The sequence below is a fragment of the Anopheles merus genome, chromosome 3R, assembly GCF_017562075.2.
Source record: "Anopheles merus strain MAF chromosome 3R, AmerM5.1, whole genome shotgun sequence".
In the NCBI taxonomy this organism is placed as follows: domain Eukaryota; kingdom Metazoa; phylum Arthropoda; class Insecta; order Diptera; family Culicidae; genus Anopheles; species Anopheles merus.
The window spans coordinates 31,169,007-31,187,261 of NC_054084.1; the positions used below are offsets into that span (position 1 = coordinate 31,169,007).

General features: G+C 53.4%; 3 protein-coding genes across 4 annotated transcripts; 1 reads left to right on the top strand and 2 right to left on the bottom strand.

Moving 5' to 3' along the window:
• Positions 1 to 19: 19 nt before the first annotated feature.
• Positions 20 to 13,097, bottom strand: LOC121597783 (transcriptional regulator ATRX-like). Its single transcript, XM_041923912.1, has 10 exons — positions 12,572 to 13,097; positions 10,750 to 12,061; positions 7,886 to 10,676; positions 7,629 to 7,804; positions 7,463 to 7,543; positions 7,216 to 7,332; positions 2,211 to 6,544; positions 1,682 to 1,943; positions 1,405 to 1,549; positions 20 to 1,308 (listed from the first exon to the last, which is right to left on the bottom strand). Coding segments are annotated over exons 1-10 (9,252 nt in total). The 5' UTR covers positions 12,574 to 13,097; the 3' UTR covers positions 20 to 1,276.
• Positions 13,098 to 13,386: 289 nt separating this feature from the next.
• On the top strand, positions 13,387 to 15,031 carry LOC121597791 (zinc finger protein OZF-like). Its single transcript, XM_041923924.1, has 2 exons — positions 13,387 to 13,642; positions 13,711 to 15,031. The coding sequence occupies exons 1-2, from the start codon at positions 13,496 to 13,498 to the stop codon at positions 14,848 to 14,850; spliced, it is 1,287 nt and encodes a 428-aa protein (XP_041779858.1). The 5' UTR covers positions 13,387 to 13,495; the 3' UTR covers positions 14,851 to 15,031.
• Positions 15,032 to 15,183: 152 nt separating this feature from the next.
• LOC121597790 (FK506-binding protein 59) lies at positions 15,184 to 17,959 on the bottom strand. 2 transcript variants are annotated; one of them, XM_041923922.1, is made up of 4 exons: positions 16,654 to 17,959; positions 16,381 to 16,491; positions 16,168 to 16,305; positions 15,184 to 15,555 (listed from the first exon to the last, which is right to left on the bottom strand). In XM_041923922.1, the coding sequence occupies exons 1-4, from the start codon at positions 17,596 to 17,598 to the stop codon at positions 15,397 to 15,399; spliced, it is 1,353 nt and encodes a 450-aa protein (XP_041779856.1). In that variant the 5' UTR covers positions 17,599 to 17,959; the 3' UTR covers positions 15,184 to 15,396. The 2 variants fall into 2 exon arrangements, with proteins under 2 accessions (XP_041779856.1, XP_041779857.1); XM_041923923.1 differs by lacking the exon at positions 15,184 to 15,555 and adding an exon at positions 15,827 to 15,971 and having other exon boundaries at positions 16,654 to 17,958.
• Between the last annotated feature and the right edge of the window lie 296 nt (positions 17,960 to 18,255).

Below are 18,255 nucleotides of genomic sequence, written 5' to 3' on the forward strand. Positions count from 1 at the left end.
GTGTGGGTATACGGTTGAATCCATTTCTTCCTCAAATTTATTTAAATTCGTTTTTTGAATGAGAATCACAACTCAATGTCACTTTGTATGTACAGCTATGGTACTGCAGACTTCTTTTAAATACAGAGTTCCTTGTTTCCCCCTTAAATTCCATCTTCCACTCACGTTGAGCGATTGTTCATCGCACAATCAGTTCTTAATGCGCCTTCTTTCTCCTTCTCTCTCTAAGCTAGTCCCCCCTCAGTAGAAGCTACTTACATTTACGCTTTAAACACAGCACCAGATTTACACGACCGGTTTCGAGCAATTTCAAAAGCCTTATCCTTTCTTCTCCCCGTTCTCACGTACCCGGACTACCACAAACATCAAGAATGAGAAGATAAATCACTAGTGATAATCGTATTCTTTTTGCTCGGTTTTTCCTATTTGTTCTGGTTCAGGACATTCTACGAGCAACAGACGAGCACGAGGAGAGTGTACGATCGTTTTAAGCCTACACAACCTTTTGGGGGTTTGGTATGTGTGTGGCACACACCACATTATTTACACGATACTAATCGTCTCCATTTGCAATGGCCTACTTTGACGGCCTCGTTGGCCTCGTTGTGGTAGTTTTGTGCGCTTTCTGTTGCTTTCCGTATTTAAAAGCTTAACATTAGTGTATCGTTAAAATGCTTTAGTTTTTCTATCGCAAATGTATTAAATTCAAAATGGGTAGGTGTGTGTTCGCTTACCTGCCGGTAAATTGTTCTGATCCCTATCTGCAACCTTCTCTTTCGCTCGTTTTCCACCAGTTTTCCAATTCGAAAGATTCCTTATCCAATTACACATCCGGTACTTATACTGTATATCAGAAAACTGGCTCCCAACTGCCGCCGCTATCTATCTAGCATAAATAGTGTGTTGCCATTCAAGAATAAGTTAATTACAGTGCAATAATCTACCGTACACCGTACTGCTCTATTTACATTTATAGGACGTTCGTATTTACTGACGACATACTGATACACACACACACACACACACTCACACATACATATGCTACATATGCCTCATATTATGCTCAAGAGATAATAAAAGCTCCCCTTCGCTTAATTTCTGATTCGAATGCATAAATTACGCACTGCTACGAACGGTGGCATGACATAGACATCAATCAATCTATTCCCGTTTTCCATTACTGGTATTCTTATGCTGCTAGTGGTTTTTAAATGTTACTGCTTACCACTATCTATAAATTACACTAACACCGGTGCCGGTTATTGCAGGAACTTCTTCACTCCAGTACTACAACATCCGTATGATCGCCTGAAAGTGAAAGCAAGAAAAGCGTGTACAGTTTGTTGTTGGGTCGAGCTGCAGTAGGATTTGTTAAAAGTCAGCGCACCGCTTGCTATAATTTACCTTTGCCGTTCTTTGGTTTCGCTGCTGTGTTGGTGGTGGTGGTGGCGGTTTTGGCAGTGACCGTTATACCTCCACCTAATCGACTACCCACAACGAATGGTGCACTGGCTGGAATTGTTGTTACGATCGTACTGTTTGCGTTTTGCTGCCAACGATAATGTAGAACAACGTATTAAAATAAAGCAGTTTAGAGTTTGCAATGTTATTGTTTTAAATATGTGCATCTAAATGTCTGTATGAACTTTTTAAGCAAAGCAGAAAATCCAACACCACTCACCGTATTATCTTCCAGCCTGGGACGCTTCATGGGTGGCGTACCCGGCATAACTCCCAAATGCGACGACAGCGTCTTGGGAGCGTTCTTTGCCGCCGTCGAGTCGATGCCGCGGCGTCGAATGATCATACTGTTCGGTGTCGGTTGCACACCGGCCGTTAGTGACGTCGTTGCGGAATTACTGCCAGCGGCACCGGCACGAATAATGTTCCCCATCGGTAGGTTGGCTTTCACTGTCGCTGTTGTCATTGTGGTGGTTGGTGTGCTGTTGGGTAAACAAATCAAGAGAAACGGTGTAAAAGACAATTGGTGGTGGATTTATTCTTCTTCTGTATGGCGTATAACGTCCCTACGCGGACATGGGACTTAATTCATTACCACGCAGCCGGATAGCCAAAATTCTTGCTACGGCGAGGCGGCCCCATTTTAGGTTTGAACCCATGACGGGCATGTTATTGGGTCGTTCGAGTTGACGACTGTACCACGGGGCCGCCCCGTGGTGTTGGTGGATTTGGTGATTGTAAATACCTACCCAGCGGGCTTGAGTGTAGTCGTCCCAGCTGCTGCTGCTGTTGCTTTGTTGATGAGGATCTGCTGAGATCCCTGTGTCGAGGGCAAGATCCGTCGCATGGTGGGCGATGCCACCGCTCGCCGTATCACAAGCTCTTTGCCCACATCCTTGTAGCTGTAGTTGAGCGTGGACCGGGTGGGCTGGCCTGTACTACCGCTGCCAGTGGTCACGCCACCCGGTGCTGCCGACACAGGCAGAATAATGTTTGCGGTTGGTATTACCGTCATTGTGGTAGCGGGCGCAGATGCGCCGGCAGCCCCCGTCACACGTGGTCCCGGATTGGGTGTGATAATGCTGGCGGAATTGCTTTTCGTTATCGTGATACCCCCGGTGGAGGCACCCGTTGCAGCAGGATTGATGGTTATGGGGCTTTTGCCCGCCCGGTTGATCACTGCCGGTGTGCGGTTTATCTGACTTATTGGTGGATTTGGTCGGCTAACTAACACGGGCTGCTGCTGCTGCTGCTGGATGGAGTTGGTTGAAGGTGTTGAACCTAACGAAGTCTTCACCATGGTCGAGGAGGCTGCCGTACCCGGTAGTCGAGGGGGCGCACCCGGCACACCCGGCGGGTTGTTCAGCTTACCCGTCATGCTGGCCGCGGACAGTAGCGTGACGGGGGTAATCTTTGCCGCCGAGCTCGACTTTTGCAGCGCGCTCGCAGGACGGACAGCAGACTGTGTAGCGATCGTGCGGGCTGCAGTAGGAGGAGCCGTTACACTGCTAACGATCTGGCTGGATTGTTGCAGTTGAGTCAGCTTGGGGGTGGCGGCTACTAGTGGAGCTGTCGACGCTGTAGGAGTAGTGACGGGTTTTTTAACAGCCCTAGAACCTGCGCCACTCAACGGGGATACGGACGTTTTCATCGGTATCACCGTCATTGGGCGACTTTCGGGCTTGGATTTGGGTGGTGCTGGTGCTGGCGCCGATTTCACCGCCGTTATTGTAGTGGTGTTCGACAGCGTTTGCGTTCTGCCCAGTCCGGACTGTTTGGCCAGCGCGTTCAGTGGGTTGATTTTAATCTGCGAGCTCACACTACTAACCGTCGCCGGTGATGGTTTCGCCATCGCTTTGGCGGCACCTTTGCCGACAGCGGAGGTAGTGACGATGGTGGGCGGTTGCGTCACACTCACTACAGAAGTAGGCGCTGGAAGTGGCGGTGGCGTGGGTTGTTGTGGTTGTTGTTGTGGTTTAGTCGTAATGGAAATTCCACTCTTTGCCGGTTTGGTGGTAATTGGCGTCGTCGTGGTTGTTGCTGCCGTTCGCTGATCTGCAGATCCAGAAAGCATATATCTCATCCCAGCAGGCGTTGCAGCAGGTGTCGACGTGGCGGGAGACGATAACGGTCCTGTGCTGTTCGCAACAGGAGATGGCAACGAGTTGCCCTTGTTACTCCCGGCAGGAGACGGCAGCGGACTGTTCTTCTTATTCGCACCGACGGCCGTTTGTACCGTCAGTGGGCTGCGAGACAATGGCGACGGTTTGCTTGCCGCCGTTGGCTGTTTGTTCGCTGCCGTCATTTTGAAGGTGGGCGATGGTACCCTGGGCTTCAAGGCTCCACTTTTCGCTAGTGCCTGCTGGGCAGGGGTGGATGCGCTGCTCACGCTGGTGGCGATGTTTGCACGCGCCAGCTGCAGTCGGCTTGGCATCGGGTTGGAGATGATGGGTGGAGCGGGTGGGACAGCAGCTGGTACGGCGGTTTGCAAACTGCTCTGCTTCGCCGGTACCTTCGCAGTCGAGGGTTTGGGCAGCTGCTGTGCCAAATTGCTTAGTGTTTTGGTAGCTTTCGTGGTGTCCTTCCCACCACTGTTCGTGTTGGACGGTTCCGTGGCACTGCTTGGGGTCACTGTCGTACTGTACGGCGTGCTGTTGAAGTTATTTCCCGTGCCACGTTTGTTTGGCACGTCCTGCGCCTTTGCTGGCGCAGTTGACGTGCGGCGCGATTTGTCCTCCTCTTCGCTCGGGTTAGCGACAGCGGTTGGTGTGCGGGCCGGTACTGCCGAACTAACCGGCCCTGACCGCAAACTAGACGCAGGCGGTGTCGCTGCCAGTCTGTTTTCTGCGAAACTGTCCCCTGCGGAACGGTTATTCGCCACTAGATTGCTCGGTTGCTCCCCGGCGGTTGTACTCTTGGGTGGGCCCTGTCCAATCGATAGCGATAAAGCCGTTGCCGTTGAGGACAGTAGAGAGGGAGTGCTGATGCTGCTGTTGCTGCTGCTGATGGGAACGGTTAACGCACTGCCACTATTCGATGTCATCGGTGACGAAGCCGTCAGTGGGAAAGCACCTCCCGCACTGCTGCGCGGCTGATTGTCCAGCGTGGGCGATAGCAGCGGTACAGTGCGCGGCGAGAATGGACTAGAAACGCCCGCCGTTGCCAGTGCCGAGGCTGACATTTGTTCGGTCAATCGGTTAAACAGTGCTTTCGTGACGGAATCGTAGCTGCTACTGCTGCCGCTGCTCGATTTGCTTGCCGGTGGTGGTTGCGGTGGGTTTGCTTTCTGCAGCGAGGCAATGTTTGAAATCGATAAACCCGACGATGCCGAAGCCTGCAGCGCATTAGGCGACAGCAGGGACGATGCACCACTTTGCGCATAGTCACTCATCTGCTTTAGCGGGCTGTAGTGAGCGGACGGACTGGCCCCGCTACTGCTTAGCGCGGTGTGATGTGCTGCCAGCTCCGCCAGCGACGAGCTCGAAGACCCGCCCAACAGGGACTGGCTGAGGCTGGTGAGGGCGGACGACGACAGACCGCTGGCACCGGCGCCTGACTTGCCCGACAACAGGCTGAGCATGCTCGCTAGCGAAGACGTCGTGCCGTAGCCTCCTCCACCCCCGCCTTTGCCGGTCGATGCTCCTCCTCCTCCCGGGCTGCTCGCCGGTCCGATCGGTGGGAGCATCGACTGGGCGCCGTTTGCCATCGGCGACGAATGGCCCCCCAGTGGCGGCATACCGTAATCCATTGCGCCCGCCCCGGACAGCGGGAAGCTGCTGTACATCTTGGCAAAGGCCGTCGCAAAGGCCGGATCGTTCATCAGCGTGCTGTACTGCTGCGAACCCGCGTACTGCATGTAGAGTGGTGGCCGGCCCATCGAGCTGCCGTACGAGGCGGCGTAATCGCTCCGGTACATATCGCCGGCACCGCCCATTGGCAGCCCCATGGCACCCGGATAGCCCATGGCGCTGGCGTAGTACGGTGCCATCGGCGAACCGTATGCAGACGAGCCCAGCAAACCGCCGAGCTGGGCCGCTGCCGCCGCACCCATCGAGTTGAGCTGCGACAGGTAGGACCGGTTCTCGTTGTTCTGTATCTCCCGCTCGTACGCCGCCCACGCCTCCTTCTTCTCCTCCTCGCTCAGGTCCTGCTCGGGCTTGTTCTCGAGCAGCGAGTCGTGCTCGTGGTACTTCAGTATCTTGTTCGGGTAGGTGCGCAACAGCGACGCCAGTATGTCGTCCGCCGGCAGGATCGGCGTCTCGCGCGTCATCTCCGACACCTTCGTGAGCGTATACAGTTCCGCCAGCTCGCCGTAGCTGTAGTGCCGATCGATCTGCTGCTCGTCCACCACCCGGAAGCTGAGCGCCTGTTTCGTGACCGAGCGCGAGTACACCTTCTCCTCCATCGTGCCGGCCGCAATCAACCGGTACACGTAGCACTTGCGCTTCTGCCCAAGACGGAAGATGCGGAAAATGTTTTGCTGATCGTTCGAAGGATTCCAGGACGTGTCCAGTATGATCACCCGGTTCGCGCCGGTCAGATTGATGCCCTGGCCTCCCGCTTTGGCCGAGATGAGGAAGCACTTGGTGCGCTTGTTCTGCGGATCGTTGAACGACGTGATCATCTGATGCCGGATCGACTTTTGCGTCTTCCCGTCTAGCCGGTAATAATCCTTGCCCGGTTCCCACGGTCCCTTGAATGCGCTGTACGCGTACGCGTCTGACAGCTGCGGGTTCTCCTCCTGGTGGTGAATCTTGGCCATGAAATGCTCCACCATGTTCAGCACCGACACAAACGCGGTAAAGATGAGCACCTTCTCGCCCCGCTCGTTGCAGTGCTTCAGTATTTCGAACAGTATCCACAGCTTGTTGCTTGGAAACAGTGACTCCAGGTCGGCGATCTGCAGGTACTGGCGCCACCAGTCGTTCGTCACTGACAGCTGGCCGCTCTTGATGTCGTTGTGATCGTCCGGCGACTCGTCGTCGCTGTCCGGCGTGGCCGTTTTGCGCGCCGCGTCCCGCCGATTCTTCTCCAGGTTGGCCGATTCCCACGCCTTCTCCAGCACTTTCGGGTGCGTCCAGATCTGTGAAAAAGTGTTTGAAAAGGGCAGAAAGCGTTACAAAGGGCCGCTTCTAATTAGTGATGGGAAAAATGAAGTTATCTGGAACCGATTCCGCATAGTAGGTCTAGAATCAGTTTACGGAATCAATTCCGGAATCGGCTCCGGAATTGAAATCGGCTCCGGAATCGAAATTGGCTCCGGAATCGAAATCGGCTCCGGAATCGGTATCGCTTCCGAAATCGGAATCGGCTCTGGAATTGGCTCCGGAATTGGCTTCGGAATCAGAATCTCATAGAGATTCCCGGATTTTGCTTCTGAAACTTCTTATTTGAATGCAAGAATGGATTCTTATACCGAAGCTAATTCCAATTCTGTTGTCAATTATAATTCCGTTATCGAAGCAAATTGTGTTGCAAGGTCGATTCCGATTTCGAAGCCGATTCTGATTCCGGAGCCGATTCCGATCCTGGAATCGATTCCAAAGCCAACTCCGGTATCGGCTGCAAATTCAACTCCGGAATCGGAAGCAGAATCAACTCCGGAATCGGCTGCAGAATCAACTCCGGAATCGGAATCGATTCCAGCATAGGAACCGGCTCCGGAATTGATTCCGAACACGGAATCGGCATCGGATAGCTCCGATTCCGAGCTCCCACTACTACTCCAAATACACTCAATCGTGTCCCAATCACCTTTCGCAGCGAGGTGTAATCGGCAATCAGTTTGAATTTCTTTGTCCTTCCCGGCTCGCCGGTAACATCGTTGTTCGTATAATCATTCATCTGTAGAAACACTTCGTACATCTTTTCCTGGAAATGAAAAAAGCGTTCGTGAGTAGGGGTTGGCATTGCGATACACGTTTACCAGTTTTCGGCGTGGAATCCTTCCGGATGATTCCGTTTCCGTTCCATCTGCCCGCACGATCGCGGCAGGACTTACTTGTACTGGCGTCAGTGGAACGAACAGAACATACTCAAACTTTTCCGGGAGAAACTCCTTCAACACTGCCGCTTCCTTACGCTATTTTGGAAAATTAACAAAAAATGAAGATGATAAGTATTTGTATGTAATTGTTAGCATTTTTAAAAACACAATCGAAACCTACCTGCACAAACTTGGAAAGCTTGTTGTGCAACACATACGACCGTTGCTTCATGATCTTGATCGACTGGTGATCGGAATCCTTACACTGTCCATTTTTTATGGGATTGGCATACAGGTTGCTAAACTCTTTGTCACTGCCCAGGAACGATGGTTTGATGAAGTTGACCATGCAATAATCTGAAACAAAAACAGAATAAAGCATTGTCTTAGCCTTCCCAGCGTTCAACCGATCCAAACCGATCACTCGGTAACACTTACACTCCTTCAGGTTGTTTTGGATCGGCGTACCGGTGAGCATGATGCGCCGGCGCGTTTTAATCTTCGACACCGCCTCGCTGATCGCGGACCGTTTGTTCTTGATCTGGTGGCCCTCGTCGCAGATCACCAGATCCGCTCCCGGGTTGAGCAGATACTCCTTGATCAGCCCGAGCTTGGCGCTGCGCAGCCCGACCGAACCCTTGCGCCGCTCGTAGTTGATCAGCGCCCGGAACGCCTCGTACCCGATCAGCATCACGCCACAGTTGGGCGACTTGCAGTAGTACCAGCGCTTCAGCACCGCTATCTTGTCGTTCTGCGTGCACACGTCCGGGAAGCAGTACACCTTCATCTGGTAGCCCGTGCGGATCGTGCCCTGCCACCGGGCGATCTCCTCCTTCCAGTTCATGACCGTGCTTTTCGGGCAGATGACCAGCACCCGGTTCGTCATCAGCTGCGGGTAGCGCATCACCGTGTGCAGCAGCGAGATCATCTGCAGTGTCTTGCCCAGCCCCATGCAGTGCGCCAGGATGCAACCCGAGCCGGAATGTTTCGGCAGCGCGTCGACCGACCCGTACGTGTTGTCGTACATAAACTTGATACCCTCGATCTGGTGCGGCTTCAGCAGCTTCACTATCTCCGGATGCACGCAGATCGCCTGCTTGCGTACGGAATCGTAATCGAGCACCAGCTCACTCTCGCCCGGCCCGGGCAGGTACGAGGCGAGGAACTTTTTCAGCTGCTCGTGCTTCTTCTTCAGTCGCGCCGTACGGCCCTCCTCCTCCTTCTGCGCTTTCTTCGTCTCCTCGGCCAGCTCGTCGTTCGTCAGCATGGCACGGATCCTGCGCTTCGGCTCCTTGTCCGGGACGATTTTGTTTTCCTCCAGATCGCCCGTAATCAGCTCGGCATCGTCGGAGCTGTCCGAGCTGAGACTGATACAGTCCTGGCCATCTTTGGAGCCTTTCTGTTTGCCTGCCGTGCTGCTGCCTGTTGCTGCCGCCGCTGCTGCTACTGCGCTGCCCGTCGTCGTTGCGTCCGGATCGGATGGTGCGGGAGAGGATGTTTTCGCCTGCTTGTCGTTAGTGCTATCGCCGGAGGGAGTGAGAGTACTTGGAGACGGCTTTGCAATGGCGCTGCCTTCACCAGCAGTGGTGGCAGGCGTTTTACCCTTCCTGGGAGCAGCGGACGCGTTTAGCGACGCGCTGAAATCGAACGTTTCAAGCGACACTGGAGCGGCCCGCTTTCGCTGCCGCTTCTTGGGCGTTCCGTCCAGCATTTCCACGTCCGAATCGGCACTGGACGATTCGCGCTCGCTGTCAGAACCGCGTGCTTTCCGCGCGTTTATGCGCTTCCGCCTTTTGCGCGGTGTTTTCCCTGACTTGTCGGACTTTTCGTCGTCAAACAAATCGTTGCTGAACAGTTCCTTGTCTTTCGGATTTGCCAGCTCCGTTCGGGTTTGCTTTTTGGGCGTTTCTGCCCGCTCGGAGTCTTTCGTTGCCTGCTGCTCCGCGGAACTTTCCCCGCCGGCATTGTCCCCGGAGTCGTCCGCCTGTCCGTTGGTAAGTAAATTGCCATTCTCCCTTTCGTTGGGCTGCTTTTTGCGCTCCTTCCGCTCCGCCAGCTTGGAATCGTGACGCTTCAAAAAGCTTTCCACCAACGAGCCGGCCGACGAGTCGTCCGAATCTTCCTTGCCCGTCCCGTTCGGCCGACCATCGCCACTGTTATCGTCCTCCTCCTCGCCCGACAGCAAACCGTCCAGGTTGTCCTCCTCGTCGCTCGTTTCCTCGCTGCTGCTGAGCTGATTCAGCAGCTGCTGCTTCATCGTTTCATTGCACTTTTGCAGGAATTGTTCCTCCGTCTCTACCACGTCCTTTTCGCTCTCGCTCGACTCGTCCGACTGTGGCTCGAGCGGTGCCGCCGCGGTGTCGTCGCTCCCGTTTTCATGGTTTAAAAAGTGCTCCATATTGTTCTCGTCCTTTTTCTTCTTCACCGCCGACGACGACGACTCCTTCGATTTGCTGGCGGCACTTGCCGGACCGCCCGAACCCGTCGCACCGCCCGCCGCATTCCGACACCCGATCAGCGTGCTGATGTTGCACAGCCGCTCGATCTGCATGTCCTCGTACTCCTCTCGCTCCGCCTCCGTCATGTCCTTCACGCTCTTGCTGAGCGCCGGCCTGGTCGGTTCCTTGCCCGCACCAGCACCGGACCGTTTGCGCGTTTCCTCCGACCGTTCTTCCCGCTCCTGGCGCTGCTGCTCCCCGTCGAGAAAGTCCTGCACGACACCCACCGCGTCCGGTATGATGTCATGCACGTCCGACATGATGTCATCCACACCGCTCAGCACACCGTCGAGCAGGTTTTCGTCCCCTTCCGCACGGCCACCATCCTCCGACCGCTTCTCCGCCTCGTCGCTGGAGCTGTCGGAGTAGATTTGTTCGCGGCGCTTCTTACCCGCACCACGCTCATCCGCCGAGCTCGGTTTACGCTTTTCTTTGGCACCTTTTCGCAACCGGCGATTGTGTCGCAGCGCCTCCTTCGTCCTCTTGGAGCTGGAATTTCCACTGCCGGAGAGTTGGCTGGTACTGCTGCTACTGCTGCTACTGCTACTGCCACTACTGCTGCTGCTATCGGAGGAGGAATCTAGTAACCTTTTCTTGCACTGCTCGTTGCGGTGCTGATCCTTCGAACGTTCCGTCTGGATTGCTATTTCCACTTTATTGCCAGTGCTGGCGGCATTTGAGCTGTCCTGCCGGCTCGATGGGACATTTTCACTCGGATTAACACGATTGATCTGGAACGAAACGGAAAGAATCAAGGTAATTATAGGAAACAGTAGCCAAAACACAAAACGAACTCATCCTTACCTTTTCAACCAGATTAGCCAGCTGGGCCGCTTTTGAACCCTTTTGGTAAGCTCCTCCTCTGCAGCTCGTCTTTTTGAGCCACTGCTCGTAATGCTGGGTAAATTTGGCTCCCAATTCTAGCAACTCCTCCAGCTCGTCGCCGGACGCAGCACTGCTACTTGCACTGCCCCCTTTAGCACAGTCCACATCGGAACCGAAATCTTCCCGCCGACCGTGCGACCCATCCGTCGACGGCACTAGCCCATCGCCCTCCATCCGTTCGGAACAATTCGCCGACAGCGGCACGGACAGGCTGCTGCCCTCGCTCGGTGATGCTTCTTTGCCCAGCAGCGCCGCTGACGCTGTCGGCTGCAGCTCAGTCGAACGGTTCAGGAACGATTTCACCACCTTCTCTATCCTCTGCACCGTGCGTTTGCCGCCCGTCGATGTAACGTCTCCTTCGCGGGCCAGCTTTTTCGAGAGCGTTACCAGCTTCCGCAAACTGAGCTCCCCATCGTCGTCCGACGACACGCCCTCCTCCGCCTCCTCCTGGTCGCTCGGTTGTGGCGTGATGATGTTAATGGTCGTGTACGAATGGTCGTTCTCGAGCGGCGAATCATTCTCGCCCACCGCCGTGCCACCCTGGTACTGTACCGCCCTGGAACTGTTGAGCGACTGCAGCACCTCGTCGTGGCTGTCGTACTCGTCGGCCGACGGCGGCGATATCAGCTCATTGCCGATGTACTCCTCGTCCAGGATCGTTTCCTGTATTTGTGGCTCTTCGATTTCGATCTTCGTCTCGAACAGTTCGTACGGATCGTGCTGCTGCTCATCATCGTGGCCGTCCTCCTCCTCCTCCTCCTTCTCCCGCTCGTTGCCGCTGCTGTCGTCCGTTTCGTCCAGCCGCATACCGTCGTCCAGCCCGTTATCCTTGTCGAACAGATCCTGCAGCTCGAGATCCTCCACGTACGGCACGCTGAACCGCTCGCTACGGTGCTCCACCTCCAGCGCCATCCGTTCCGCGGCACTCTCTGCGGAAGGGAGTGGGGTGTGACCTTCGCCACTCCGCCTACCGGTCGTACCGTCGTCCATATACTCGTGGTCAGACACGAAGAGATGATTCACGTACGTGGAGGATGCCGCTGCCTCATCGGACAGCAGCAGTCCCCCCTTGGGCGAGGAACATTTGTCCCCGTCCAGCAGTGCACGATCGTCCTCGTCGTCGTCCGAGCACAGCTCGACGGACACGTAGTTTTCATCGCTTTCCGGAAAGTCGCCCACCTCCATAATTTCGACGTCGTTGAACAGATCGGGCTCCTCCACCGTGGACGACCTATCAGGGGGAGGAAGAGGCGAGAGATAAGAAACAGGTGAAATGAGGCAATGTTACTGGGAAAAATACGGTTCTTTCGACAGTCCGTTCCCGCTTGAATTCGCACGAATTCGGGTTCTGCGCGTGTTTCCCGTTCCTCGGTACTCACAAGTGCTGACATGATTTGTTCGGAATTTTTCACTCTTTTTAAACGATAGTTTTCAATTCTTGATTTTTCGTATTTCTTTTAATCACTTTTACAGCCAGAAAAGAAAGATAGGATTACACAGAAAAAAAAGAATGATTTGTCGCTCGCCTCCAGCGCGCAAAACTACAGGCGAAAAAAGAAGCAGGCGGCGCCACAGCGGTTGCCCACCGGTGCGAGCGAGATGCAATACAAAACAAAAACAAAGAACTAACGCCAGCATCATCGCAGCACGACCAACTACGACGATGCGGCGGGGGTGGGGGGAGAGAGAGGGGTGAAATTTTTCATCCACCCTTGCCTCCGCAGCTTCCTTGCACACTTACATGATTGCGTTGCTTGCAGGCGGCGGCGACGGCGGAAACTGTGAAACTCTTTCTGTCGATCCTTTCCCCGGAAGCAGCTAAACAACCATTTGGGAGCAGGGCTGCCCTCGCCGATCACCACCACTTCACAGCCTACTACTATCACACTACCACTGCACTGCACACCGCGACAAGAGTGGACGGGATAGGTGGCGAGCGGCTCTACGCAAAAATGGGCCCGGCGCGTACTGCCAATTATTGCTTTTCATTTCACCGCAGCGGCGGGCAAGCGATGATGATGACGATGATGATGCGCGCAATCGAAACTGCAATCTCTGCACTCTCGCGATAGAATCACGCACCACTCGTTTGCACTTTCGCTTGTAGGACACTGGCAACACGCACACACTAAGGTGGGGGAAGGCGCAAAGATGGCCAAATATGTAGAAAAGCTGGACTGCCCTGTTCCTGCCCGTGCGTGTGTGTCGTGTATTTCTCGCTGTGTGGCTGCTATTTTCAGGAAGCCAGTGGGTAGCAAGCTCGCTCCTGCAATTCACAGCGCGCACTGTGGGCTCCCCGGACGGCCATTGACCAAGCGACGTGACAGCGGGGCGTTTCGGGAGGTCATTTCTTCGACTGCAGAGTTGTCGATAACAGAAAAGCGGTAAGAATTATTAATTTCTAAATATTGTAAAAGCTTGGAAAACTATTTTTAGCAATTAAATAGGTAATAAAACAAGCAAAATGCAGTACATTTGTTTTCGAAATGAATCGCTCGGTGAAAGCACGCAATTTAACGGATCTGGCAACACTGTTTTTATTTGTTATTGTTTACATTTCCGGCCAGCGCGAGAATAATCTTGCTGCGATTTGCTTCGAATCATAGCAAGCTGCAAAGTGTTTCGCGTTTTAATTGCTTACGAGCAGCGGTTAAATTACAGAACCATGTCGAAGCCATGTGCCGCCGGTGCAAAAGTCGAGTGTAGTGTTTGCACCAAAGTTGTGCGCTCTCATACAGCGAGCAATTTGCAGGGCGCTTTCACCAGCGATCACTCCGTTGTGCAAGCATTGGCACAGTTAGCGGGGATAGAGGTATGGAGCTGTCGTCGTGATGTTTTTGTTGGAAAACAATTGAATTGGTTTTCAAACACTTTTTGCAGCTCCCATCACACTCTGCGCTGGAACAAGCGTGGATCTGCGGGAAGGTTTGCTATCCCCAGTTAAGCGCGGCGATTGCACTCCAAGGGCGGGTGAGAAGAATGTTTGATCGCCTCGAACAGCTGCAGGAAGGCGAGCAGGAAGTTTCGCCTGCACAGGAACGAATGAGTTTGCCCGAAAGACGTGTCACGGTGCCCACGGATGCAGCGCTGCAGACTGATGAGCTTGAGCACATAAAGCGAAGCGGTCATAAGTGCTGCGGGTGTGACTTTACCGGCCGCACTGTGGAAGAACTTTACGAGCATATTGCTGCCACCCATGGTCGGGAAAATGTTTCCCCCATTGTAATGTTCGTTTGTGCGCTGTGCCACGAGGCGTTTGAAGATTATGATGGCTTACGAAACCATCAGCAGTGGTTTAAAAATTCTGAACTATTCGTTTGCCATCTTTGTTCGAGCGGTTTCATAACGAAGGCTGGTTTTGAGGATCACATGAGTGGATGCACCGAGCGGAAAAGTCTGATTGCTAAAAGCAATGTTGATGCAGATTCATCTTTAAAGAGTAAAGTGAGCACCGCAGGCGTCAAGAAACGATCCAAGAAACGCAGTAATCAAACTACACTTTCCACCGGATACGCTTGCTGCAATGTAACGTTCGACGAAGAGAAAGATCTGCTCGATCACGTGCAGGAACGGCATGCCGCCCGTCTTGGGATTCACTACCGGGAGCGCACATCCGACCAGTACGCAAGCTTCCGGAATCGGAAAACACTCCGCCAGCATCGACACAATAGGAAAGCAGTGAAGCGGCAAAACAGTTGCCGCCACTGTGGCAGACGAGACAACATTCCTGGGCGAGATCTGTGTGTCAACCCATCCCGGCAGTTTTTGTGCGAGGTGTGCGGGAAGTGCTTCGGAAAGCAATCGCAGCTCCGGCTGCACGCTGTTTCGCACCAGTCTTATCGTCTGTACGGGTGTGAGCATTGTGAGGCTCGGTTTCATTTCGCCTTTCGGTTGAGGAAGCATCTGCAGTCGGTGCACGCGTCCGAGTACCGGTACGAGTGTCCGCATTGTGGACGGAAGATGGCGGACAAAGCGCGGTACGATTTGCACCTGCGGAAGCACACGAACCAGACGCCCTAGCGTTGCAGTCACGAGGTGGAGTAGCATACTGTTGTTGCATTGTCAAAGGCATCCGTGAACATGGTGGCGTTCCGGGGGGTGGTTACCGAATAAATACGAGCATTTTTTTAAGGATATTAAATTAAAAAAAAAACAGAATGCAAGTTGTTTAAAGAGCAAATATAGCGACTTTTTGTTTCGAGTTTATTACGTGTTCTACCACTCAGCGCGATCCAAGTTTATAATCGTCGTAAATCATCATATCTCCCTACCATTTCATCGCCGCTTCTCCCTCTAAAAGGGGGCATGTTAAGATTCTACAAACGTTTCCTTCTGCTGTTTCTTTTTTTTTTGGAAATTAAAAAAACATTCTTGCATGATCCGGGTGTTTTGTTTTGACTATCATTGCGGAAAACTGCCAACTACGATCGGGAAACAAAGCCAAACAGCGCATCCTGTTGGCGTTCGCGTCCTGCTTACATCCCGGTTTGTTTAAATCGCCGCGTTGCAGCGTTGTTATGGCGACGATGGACGCACCTCCAGTTTGCATCGACCGGATTCGGCTGCTCACATGTTGCGGAACTGCTTGTGCAGATCGTTCAGCATGATGACGTCCGGGTTTTCCTGCTCGAACCGGGTCGGCTCGTGTTCGCGCTCGTCCGCGCCCCACTCGCCAAACTTTTGCTTCATCACGTCCGGCTGGCGGCTCTGCTCTTCCTGCGCTTTCTGCGTGGTGTTCCGGGACCGCCGGCAGGAGAAGAACGAGGGAGTTGATGACGTTGGGAGGGCGTGTGTTGAAGAAAAGGTGGTACACTCGTATCAGGCGAGGGAGGTGGGTGGGGGGGTTTTGTTTTGCATATGCCTTAAGTAATGTTTGCCCTCCCATTTGGTTTGTGTGTGTGTGTGTTCATGTTTTAGGGTTGGTGCTGTGCCTCACCCTCGTGAAAATGCACTTTTCTGCTCCGAAAGGTTTGTTTCAAATTTGGTTTTTTTTTTCTCTCTACACTCATACTGTGGAGTTTTCGTTTGTTTGCATGTTTTCTTTTCAAACAGTTCAAAGCTCGTTTTCGTTCACGATGTGGAAATTTCCGGAGGGAAAAGTTTGGCGATTGGTAGCGAAATGAGCACAACACATCATTTTACTACAAAAAGCACATCAAAACCCGTGAGAATTATGATTTGAAGATGGGTTTTTCGTGGGGAAGGCCCAAAAATAGGAAAGAAAGGGGGACAAATAATGGAAACACAATTTTACTGATTTTTGCCACAACACCCCCAAAGGGAAGACACAAAGTTCGTGCGCTAATGCATCGATGCGCGTGCGGGAAAAGAACTTACCTTGGAGTCACTCTGCGCAAACTTTGTAAACATGTTGGCAAACACCTTCTTCTGCTGATCGTTGTAGGCCTTGATCTTGTGCTTGCAGATGGTCACCTGATTCAGGGCCGCCTTGTTTTCCGGTTCAATTTCCAACACCTACGGCGAAACAGAGGAAATATTGTATTTTATCGATCAAACAATACACGCGCCCATCATCCACGCGCTACTTACAGCGGAGAAATCTTGCAGCGCTCGGTCCAAGTCGCCCAGTGCCAAATTGGACATTCCCCGCCTGTACAGCGCCTTCACGTTTTTGCTGTCCATCTTGAGGGCTTCGACGCACTGTGGAGAAGAGAGAGAGAGAGAGAGAGAGAGAGAGAAAAAAAACACCATGAGAAAACCGCAAAACCACAAAATCGCGTTTAAATTTAAACACAGCAAGCGTGGGAAGCAGCGGTATCGTCCCATTGCGGTTCTTATCAGGAAGCGCCCCGCTACACTTACCGCAACTTTCGCTTCGTCGTGCGAGTTTAACTTCTGGAGGCACAGAATTTTGTTGAGATAGATGGCCAGCTTGGCCGCTTCCCCTTCCTTCGACTGGTCGTACAGGTAGGTGAGTGCCCGGTTGTACAGCTTCAGGGCGAGCTCGTGCTTCTCCTCCTTCAGGTACTTGGTGCCCTTCTCGCGCAGCAGCTTGGCCTGGGCCAGCATTTCGTCCTGCGACATCATCGACCGCTCGACCAGCGCCTCGAAGTCGGTCAGCGTCACCGTGTACTCGACGGTCGCGTTCGGCGGTACGCCCAGCTCGCTGTTGCCCTGCGTGCCGAACGCGTACTGGGGCTTCAGCAGCAGCCGGGCCGTCTCCTCCTTGTGGAACTTCTCCAGCGCCAGCTCGACTCCCGCCACCACGCCCACCTCCTTGCCCTCGTCCAGACAGAACTCCACGTCCCGCTCCTCGAACACGCGGCCCTCGTGCCGGCCGACCAGGTGCACCTTTACCAGACCGCCCGCCGTTGGGCGCTTCTTGCTGCTGCCCGACTGCACGATGAACCGCTGTATGCCGCCGTCCGACTTGGGGCTAAGGTCCTCGCCCTTCCAGCCCAGTATTTCCAGCTCGAAGTTGAGCGTCGCGTTCGGCGGAATGTTCGGCGGGCTGCCGGAGCTGCCGTACGCGTACTCGGGCGCACACCGCAGGATGCACCGCTCGCCCAGCCGCATCGACGCGACACCCATGTCGAACGCTTTGATGACCGAGCCGGTCCCGAGCGTGAACTGGAACGGCTCGTTCCGGTCCCGGCTCGAGTCGAACTTCTTGCCGTCCGCGTCCAGTGTGCCGGTGTAGTGCAGCGAGACGGAGCAGCCCTTCGACGGGCGCTCGTCGCCGGTCCCTTCCTGCAGGATGCGCTTCTGGACGCCCCCGTCGCCGGACAGATCGTGGTATTCCTCCATTTCGTACGGCTTTTATTTCACACTTTTTCCACGCAAAATGGTACTGCTGCTGCTGCTCGGATGTGGTGTGTGCGGGCGTGCGTACGTGCGTGTGTACAATGTGTGTGCGGCGGTGCTTCTTCGCGTGTTGTTGCGGCTCTTTCTTGTTTCGCGGCTCGCTTTTATGCGTTTGACAGGTCCCAAAAACATGGGGCGAGTCAGTGCCTCTCAACCGAGCGCGAAGGAAGTGAGAAATTTAAATTTGCTAAACCACTTTAGATCCAGTTAGCACGTAGGCTAGATATTAGCTGAACACTTTTGCAAATGGCTTAAAGCTTCTTTTCACATTTAAAACCGCTTCCTAGCAACGGAATATGTAAACTAGATTTGTTGCCTTTCCTTGGTTGAAAGGCGCTGATTTCAAACACACTTTGACAACTGTCGGATTGTCATTTTTTCGAACATGCTCGAATTTTCCGGAATTTCAATTTCGAAAACACCTTTCAGATTTATCGCCCAAATGCGGTTATCACAAAATTAATTTCAAAACTATTTTACGATACAATTCAATAAGATAATATAGCGGACGAGACTCACGATGTACAAATAAAATATTAAACTTCGAACAATGTTGCAATAACATTAGAAACAACTAGTAAATTACCACCTGCGAGAGCA

Excerpts from the sequence above, each read along its gene's own strand:
- LOC121597791 (XM_041923924.1), top strand. The coding sequence starts at position 13,496 with ATGTCGAAGCCATGTGCCGCCGGTGCAAAAGTCGAGTGTAGTGTTTGC. Across the intron at positions 13,643-13,710 it reads CACAGTTAGCGGGGATAGAG|CTCCCATCACACTCTGCGCT; the intron begins GTATGGAGCTGT and ends CACTTTTTGCAG.
- LOC121597783 (XM_041923912.1), bottom strand. Across the intron at positions 7,333-7,462 it reads TTCCACTGACGCCAGTACAA|GAAAAGATGTACGAAGTGTT; the intron begins GTAAGTCCTGCC and ends TTTCATTTCCAG. Across the intron at positions 1,550-1,681 it reads CCAGGCTGGAAGATAATACG|CAAAACGCAAACAGTACGAT; the intron begins GTGAGTGGTGTT and ends TATCGTTGGCAG.
- LOC121597790 (XM_041923922.1), bottom strand. The coding sequence starts at position 17,598 with ATGGAGGAATACCACGATCTGTCCGGCGACGGGGGCGTCCAGAAGCGC. Across the intron at positions 16,492-16,653 it reads ACGACGAAGCGAAAGTTGCG|TGCGTCGAAGCCCTCAAGAT; the intron begins GTAAGTGTAGCG and ends TCTTCTCCACAG. Across the intron at positions 15,556-16,167 it reads TTGCGCAGAGTGACTCCAAG|AAAGCGCAGGAAGAGCAGAG; the intron begins GTAAGTTCTTTT and ends AACACCACGCAG.